General features: G+C 33.5%; 1 protein-coding gene across 2 annotated transcripts; it reads left to right on the top strand.

Moving 5' to 3' along the window:
• The first annotated feature begins 551 nt into the window (after nucleotides 1-551).
• LOC18044846 (two-component response regulator-like APRR2) lies at nucleotides 552-5,845 on the top strand. Of its 2 annotated transcripts, XM_006436726.2 has the most exons (11): nucleotides 552-778; nucleotides 1,318-1,397; nucleotides 1,750-1,816; nucleotides 2,036-2,082; nucleotides 2,216-2,293; nucleotides 2,386-2,940; nucleotides 3,636-3,776; nucleotides 4,391-4,660; nucleotides 4,753-4,821; nucleotides 4,915-4,992; nucleotides 5,166-5,845. In XM_006436726.2, exons 1-11 carry the CDS (start codon nucleotides 649-651, stop codon nucleotides 5,328-5,330), a joined length of 1,680 nt encoding a protein of 559 aa, XP_006436789.1. In that variant the 5' UTR covers nucleotides 552-648; the 3' UTR covers nucleotides 5,331-5,845. The 2 variants fall into 2 exon arrangements, with proteins under 2 accessions (XP_006436789.1, XP_024041629.1); XM_024185861.1 differs by lacking the exons at nucleotides 552-778; nucleotides 2,036-2,082.
• Nucleotides 5,846-8,730: the final 2,885 nt, after the last annotated feature.

Genomic DNA, 8,730 nt, shown 5'->3' with positions numbered 1-8,730 from the left:
CTCTTCCACTTCTTTTTCTGATTTATTTTCAGTTTTGAAATTTTCTTGTTTGTTTTCCTATTTTGAGATCTCCCACTCAAAACAAGATATTTTTGAGATTTTTCTTTATATTTCTTGATTAATTGATGTCTTTGAGCAAAATATTTGGAGTATTTGATGAATGATCTGACAGTTACTACAGGCATAGCCTCATCTTACTTGTCATGCATTTGAATCTAAAGCAAGTGTTTGGTATGTAATGGAATCTTAAGCATCATTTGATCTTCACAGATCAGTCAAAGTATCATGCTTTCATGGACTATTATTAGTTATAAAGTTTCCATTAATAATGGGCTGTTCCCTTTATGCTGATCTTGCTTTACTAATTATATTTACTCTCTTTAAATTTGTTTATTTTGGCTCCTCTCAACAAAATTCTTATAGTTCAGTACCTTTTTTATCTGTCTTATCATTATCCTTGCTTTAATTTGGCTTAACAGCCCATTTTTAATTTGACTTAACAGCCCATTTTTAATTTGATGTAGTTACTCTAATTTTTTAATGTAATGCTTTTTTTTTTTTTTGTCATGCAGAATTGATTTGGATGATGATCATAAGCAGTGATCTGCAACAATTGTTTGTGGCCTGAGAAAGGATGCCAAACCAGCTATGGTTTGCACTGCTAATGATTTATCAGCATGGAAGGATTTTCCAAAGGGCCTCAGGGTCCTCTTACTTGATCAGGACAGCAGTGCGGCTGCCGAGTTAAAATTCAAGCTTGAAGCTATGGACTACATTGGTGAGAGATTTAGAATCCCCCTCCCACCGCCCCCATACCCTCTTTTGTTTTAAGCAATTTTTGGAGTGGTTTTCTTACTACATCCAGAAGTACTTGTTTCTTCATTAGGTGTTCACTTTATCAATCTCTTTGGGATTATTCTGGTCCCCGGCTTTGTTCCCTCAGGAACCTTTTGTTCTGCTCACTGCTTTAGATGGTATTCAGTTGTTTACGGATATATGATTTTGGAAAGTTAGTTACTTTAGAAATGGTTGTGCTGCAGATTCTACAGCTGGGATTCAATTAATTGAAATGTATAAGTCTGTCATAAATTAATTTCGCGCAAATGATGAACTAAAAGATAAAATTAAAAGTTGAGTTGGTGTAAACTGTGTAAACTGTGTGAACTTATTGAATTTATCTGTTTACTGAATACTAAAAAATGACCTCATGTTCTCTGGCCTGCCTGTCGCTTATATCTGTTTTACCTTCTGCAACTTGGTACACATTTTTTTTTTTTTACTCACTGCATTAACGGTAACCTCTCCATGCCTTTACAGTTTCCACATTCTACAATGAGAATGAAGCTCTGTCAGCATTTTCGGACAAACCTGAGAACTTCCATGTTGCCATTGTAGAGGTAATCACTAGTAATTTATTCCACTTGTGTCGTTAATTTTTTAACATAGCAATGTCTATGTGCAAAGTAAGGGTTCTTTGTTCACAAACTCCAGACCTCCAAAATAGAAGGGAACAATCTTTGTTGTCTGAGGCTAGCTGTTTCTTGACAATGCTTTTAGTGGCTTTGCATTCCTCATTCATCTTTTGTTAATTATTTCCCAATGATGCCAGCAGCTAACAGTATTGCAAGATTCACTTTATTTAATTTGTTAGCTCAAAAATTATTTTGATAAATTTCCCATTTAGATAAATAGATCCTGATTGCATTTTTCATTGTTTCTGTATGGTTTTCATCCCATTCATGGATGTAGGTAACCACAAGCAACACTGATGGAAGTTTTAAGTTTCTTGAAACTGCAAAGGATTTGCCTACTATTAGTAAGTTCCGAAACTACACTTATATCTTCAGGTTGTATTTATACCTTTGTCTTTGGGGGCTCTATATTTTAGCTTGTTAAAAGTTTCTTATTAAATTTTCAAGTTTATTTTTTCCGTTATCAACATCAACACTTGCGTGGTGTTAGAAACATATTAATGATTGCTTTCACTGAACATGTTGCACACTTCTAATGCAGTACGTACTTTCTTCTATTGCAGTAACTTCAAATATTCATTGCTTGAGCACCATGATGAAGTGCATAGCGGTGAGATTTATTCTAATCTCCATGCACTGCTCAATGTTCATTTAATTAGTTTATTGTGAAATGCACGTGTGAACGGACTTGATTTATTTCACAGATCATGGTTATGAATCAATTATTTGACAATAATTTTCAGCTAGGTGCAGTTGAATTCCTCCGGAAACCACTTTCAGAGGATAAACTCAGGAACTTATGGCAGCATGTGGTTCATAAGGTACATTTCAGTTCTGCTTATTGTTGCAATTTACTGTGAAACAAATGGTAATGCTGTGAGAGAACAGGTCTAATATTTTAATTCCTGTGCAGGCATTCAATGCTGGGGGAAGCGCCCTCTCTGATTCAATAAAGCCTGTGAAAGAATCCGTGGTTTCCATGCTGCATCTTAAATTGGAAAATGGAGAATCCAAGAACGAGAAGTCGGAGAATACAGAATATGTTTTGGTGCCTCAACAGAGTGACAATGAACAGTCAGAACCAAATGATAAATATCCTGCTCCTTCAACTCCACAATTGAAACAGGGAGGACGATTACTAGATGACATAGATTGCCAAGATAATACTAACTTCTCAACTGAAAAAGAGAGTGCGGAGCAGGATGGAGAATCAAAATTTGTCGAAACTACTTGCGGCAATTCTATTGCTGAAGGAACATTACAGGAAGACAAACCTCAGAGACCAAGGGAAACTATAGTCAAAGAGGAGCATGACCCAACTAATGGTTCCAAGACTGAGTGCAACATGCTTCCTCTTCCGTATGAGAAAGATAATCTCAAAGGTTCTAATTGCGTCATTGAAAACCCAAGTAAAGCTTCTGGTCTTCAGAACTCTTGCGGAAATAAAGCTAATCGAAAGAAGATGAAGGTAATTTTGTCAACTTCTTTTTCAGAATCTGACATCTATTTGGAAGAAGCAACCAGTACCCTCTGATTTAATGCGAACAATTTAGGAAATCACCTTTAGTCGTGCTATTTGCAATGTATTCACAAATTCATTGAATAACTTGATAGCCTTTGATTTATGGTGTATAATTTCGTGAAGATAAAATTTATCATTCTTCCAGTCTAGTATATATTGCTTCCTCCTATACCTCTATCCTGCCATTTCCTGCTTGTAGACACCATGATTCTATTAAAACAGGAAACCTTGTTTGGATAAGAGCATGCTTCAGCTCCTGAACCTCTCCCACTCAATTATCTTCATATGTAATTCCATTAATAATATCTCAGAAATATTGGGGTAACAAGTATCACCATTACTTCATCAAATGTTTATAGAAATCCATTTATCAGCTTCTGCAACATTAAGCTTATGTCTTGGCAAATTTCTGGTCTCATAGATTATTCCTGAACATTTCAGAATTCCTATATCTTATATAACTTTCTAATGTATTTTCTTTTTTTCTATTTGTTCATTCTTGATGCTTCTACAAGTAAAATTAGTCAATAAAATTTTCCCAGTTCATCTTTATGACCAAAGAGTTGGCATGCAGTTTCAGTTACCTGAATGCTTTTCAGTGCACATGTATATCCGGATCTTTTTTCTTTTTGAGTTTGCAGGTGGACTGGACGCCTGAATTGCACAAAAAATTTGTGCAGGCTGTGGAGCAACTTGGCGTAGATCAAGCCATTCCTTCTCGGATACTAGAGCTGATGAAAGTGGAAGGACTGACTAGGCATAATGTAGCAAGTCATCTCCAGGTAGGTGTAAATTTAATATTATTCCATCTTCACACAATACTCACACTCCAGTTACATCTCTAACATGCTAAAGTTTTTAAGTCAACATGATATGGCTGAGACTACTTTGAAAGTAGGGACTTCATGTGAATCATGTCATGCACCTCCAAATTGTTTTTCACTATAAATGATCAAGCTGTTCAATTTTCTTAAAAGAAGTGAAAAAGTATATAAGGAAAAACACGTGCTGCTTTAGTTAAAAGGTAATTTCCTTTAAGAGTTTGGTATCAGATGTTGACTGAGCATGATTAGATGGTGGAATAGTAGTTTGTCTTTTTAAACTAAGAAACTATTATCCATTTTCAAGATCCTGAAAGATTGTTTGTTTTCGGAAATCAGCGTTTATATTCTCAAACTGAGAATCTTGTTAATCATTACTAAGATGTTAATAAAATGAAATTGGTGTATGGTTGGGCGCATGATGGAAAATTTTTAAGGTTTCAGAATTTTAGAATTCTTCAATCTTGAGCCGAGGTTTAGGTTTGCTTAGTTTCATAAATCATAATAGCCAATTCACAAGCTCATGGTTAATTTTTCTTTGCTAATCAAATGACTCACTTCATGTCCTCAACCAGAAATATCGAATGCATAGGAGACACATCTTGCCCAAAGAAGATGACCGAAAATGGCCACACGCAAGAGATCAAATGCTAAGGAATTATTATCCGCATAAACCTATAATGGCATTCCCGCCGTACCATTCTAATCACCTAGTCCCGACTGGTCCTGTCTATCCTGTCTGGGGAGCACCGAGTAATCACCTGGCTGCTGTCCAGATGTGGGCCCCACCTGGATATCCCCCATGGCAGCAAGCAGAGAGTTGGAATTGGAAGCCTTATCCCGGGGTAATGTTTTCTATCTCACTCTAGTGCATATTTGTTATCGAGAATTGGATTAAAGTTACATGGCTGATATTTAGACTACTCTAATGTTTCAGATGCCAGCAGATGCATGGGGTTGCCCCGTGATGCCTCTGCCTAATGGTTCATATTCTTCTTTCCCTCAAGTGAGTATATATACTAAGGCCTATACTAAATTGCCACAAACAATGCATTTGTCAAATCTTGTCGGATAAATTTTCTTTTTTTGCAAAACACAGGGTGCATCAGGGTATCACAATTCAGGTGTGGATGATAACAGCTACGCTATGCCACAGAATTCTGTTGACCTCCATCCGGTAATGTGACATCTTTTCTCACTCACTCTCATCACATTTAATCTTGTAATGAGTCTTATTCACTAAAATATCGTGCTGTTGATGTCCTGATCAATTTCTATAGTCTGATATATGATGTTGAAAGTATCCAATGAAAAGTACAATGTCTCTTATTATGTGCTGGGCGCATGCAGGCAGAGGAGGTCATTGACAAGGTTGTGAAAGAGGCAATAAGCAAGCCATGGCTACCCTTGCCGTTGGGCCTTAAGCCTCCTTCAGCTGATAGTGTGCTTGCAGAGCTCTCGAGACAAGGCATCTCCACCATCCCTCCTCGCATCAACGGCTCTCATCCCTGCTGATGTGCCAGCGGCATCACACCACCTCGGCCCAGCAACAACAAATAAATGACGCATGTTGAAAGCCTGATCAGTAAGCATCATCCACCTTTGTTAGTCCCCATTGCTTATGTCATGTCACTCCAGGGACACCTATATCCCAACCAAAATGTTAGATGTTCCATCTGGGTAATGATCCTAATGAACAGCAGGGATGAACAGCAAAGAAACATCCACGTATGTAAATTTGACACCCCATGTAACCCATGAAAAAGTTTGTGGTTGTAAATAGATCCTGGCTAACACCCAAAAACAACAAAATGTTGTATCATGTGTTGGGGGTTATCATGTGTAAAATGATTTTGATGATAAGCTTAGAGTAAAATGGGGGGGTCATTTTTGGTGGTTTTTGAGGTGGGCCTCTTGTCCAATAATGGAAACTGGTGGTTATAGTGGTGGTGGGGGCTTTGGGGATAACGTTTGTGGTTGCAGACATTGACATGAACATTATTAAGAATAAAGTTGACAATGAATCTTTATTGACTGTGACTCCATGTTTATCTCTTCAGATTTTAATGTGGTGCATTCATTAGATACATGATAGTCGAAAGTCACAAGTAAAATGTTTTCACTTGAGACTGATTTGTGTCTAAATCATGCTTTTTCAAACTTACTGAAAACGAAAATGGTGAGGGGTAGTCTTTTTTACGCCTACTTTATTCTTATCTAATATTTTTTTAAAAGTTCAATATAAAGATCATCATAATTGATTGAGTCCAAATCCAAAATGGTTTTACTTTTTAGACGTGTTGTAGGATTTAAGTAACAAGTGAAATTAACTTGGGATGGTGTTTAGACTTTGACAAGAACATGTACATTTTATTCAAGAGTAATAATAGACCAGTCATATTTTTATTTTAAATAACTTGTCATTCTAATTGATAATTCTTTACAAGAATTAAGCGAATTAATTATATTATGTTATTAACTAATTAATGAATATCATACCATTTAAGATAATTTTTTGTGATAAAATTTTAGGTGTAGTGTTATTCTTTATTTAATTGACGAAATTTTAGGTAGTGCTTGTTTATTTTTTATAATCATCATTAACACACTACGAAATTGATTTATGTCTACAAAAAATCAAGACTTTAGAAAAAAAAAACAAACAAATGACACATTTGATTGATATTTTCCTATTTTAGTTACAAAATTTGAATAATATAAAACCAGAAAAAGTAAAAAAAAAAATGTTTGCAAAAATAGTCTTTAATTTATAAGGATATCTTTTGAAAAAAAATATTATATTTTATTTGTGAGTTTTTATGGTTGAAGCAAAAGAAGCTCTCAAGTATTTAAGTTGAAAATGGGTCACTGCGGTCCAATATAAGGACCTCACGCTGAGGTTCTATTGCTTTCTTTTTTCCTTTTTTTTTTTTTAATTTTCTCTCTCTCCAAAAGGTTTCAATAAGATGAGGACTTAAAGTTGTTTCTAATTCCATGCTCGATTCTAAATTTAGAATTTCCAACAAAAGCACATAAATCATTTCAACAAACATTAAGGAAACTTATCATTATTGTTGTTGTTGACTTCTTGTTGCTGCTGCAGCAGCAATTTGGATATGGTTTATTGTGGATTTAAAAATGAAAAATAAAATAAATTATTTGAAAGAAAATAATACAATATGGTTTTAGGGTATATTCTCTGAAATAATTTTGAAAAGCAAAAAAAAAAAAAGAAAAGTAAATTCAAAATAAAATAAAATAAAATAATATCTTATTTTAATTTTCATAAAATGGCATTGGACAGGAATAAAATTGTTCAGAGATTTTTAGTATTAAACTTGTTTTCTCAGTTCCTAAATTTAAAAAACATTTATAAAATATAAAAATCTTGAAAAATACAATCCTTACTATTATTAATTCTTTTTAAAGACGAGGGTGGGCAAAGCCAAATCAAACTTTCAACTCCTTATCTCTTTAACTAATATTCGAACTCTAATGGTCAGTTAAATAAAATCATTGAAAATCATTCTGCAAAGTCCTTGATTTTTTTTAAAATCCTTTTTTCATCTTGGATGGTTGTGATCCACTTTCCAAAAAAAAAAAGAAAAGAAAAGAAAAACAATGATTTATTAGTTTAAATACAAGTTCATATGAATTATTGATTTGTGTAACTTGTAAGAAAGGAGTCAAGAGAAAGTAGAGGTGGGCACTATTAGGTTGGTTTGGTTAGACTCAGAGCATAACCAAAATTAAACCAATTGGTTTATGATTTTGTGAACCAAACATCGAATCAAACTAAATCAAATTAATTCAGTTTGGTTTAGTTCTATGGTTTGGTTTAGTCGGTTTGAGTAATTTTACCCTGCATATTTTATAAAAAATGACATAATAGTAATACATTGTTACTACACACTACAATCTTGAGTCCATAAATCCACAAATAATAAATAACATAATAAAGTCCAACAATAGTATGAGAATCTACTACAAATTAGAAAATGAACTTCAATTCAAAGTTTCATTGTCACTGAGTAGTCTCTCAAGTCTCAATCACTGCTTCTTAATCCTTGAGCTTTTAAATCCACAATATCTACATTACATCTTAAAGTAAGCCATTAGCCAAGCACCAACAATAATAATAAAAAAAATTTGGAACACGTGATGCAGGATTTAAATAACAAGTGAAATTAACTTGGAACAATATTCAGACTTTGACAATAACATGTATATTTCATTTAAGAGTAATGATAGACATTTTATATTTTATATTTTAAATTCTATCGTAAATAATGTGTCATTCATTAAGAAATTGATAATTCTTTACAAGATTTAAGTGAATTAATTATATTATCTTATCAATCAATTTATGAATGCCACATTATTTGAGATAATTTTTTGGGATAGAAAATTTGAGATGTAGAACACTAGTCTTTATTTCATTGACGAGATTTTCTTGAGTTATATGAAAGTTTTAATGTTCAAATCTTCTTCACATTAAAAAAGATTAGAGAGCTCCACTATTCATCAAGATTTTTGGCAGTTTTTGTTTATTTTTCATCATCATCATTAAAAATTGTGAAATTGATCGATGTCTAAAAAAAAATTAAGACTCAGACAAAAAAAAAAAACTCAAATTTATATTTTCCTTTTCAATTATGAAATTTGATTAATGTACAACCGGTAAAAAAAATTACCATATGCAAACACAGTCTTTAATTTAAGGTTAATTTTTTATTAAAAAATATTATTATTTTTAATTTGTGAGTTTTTGTGGTTGAAGCAAAGGTAGCTTTCAAGCATTTATGTTGAAAATTGATCACTGCCGTCCAATATCAATATAAGGACAACACACGGAGGTTATGTTGCTTTCAATCAGATAAGGCCTAAGGGTTTAAAGTTGTTTCTAAATCTATGC

Source organism: Citrus clementina, unplaced genomic scaffold, assembly GCF_000493195.1.
Source record: "Citrus clementina cultivar Clemenules unplaced genomic scaffold, Citrus_clementina_v1.0 scaffold_4, whole genome shotgun sequence".
Lineage (NCBI taxonomy): Eukaryota > Viridiplantae > Streptophyta > Magnoliopsida > Sapindales > Rutaceae > Citrus > Citrus x clementina.
Note: the sequence above shows the minus strand (reverse complement) of the source record. Positions and strands in the feature narration are given on the sequence as shown.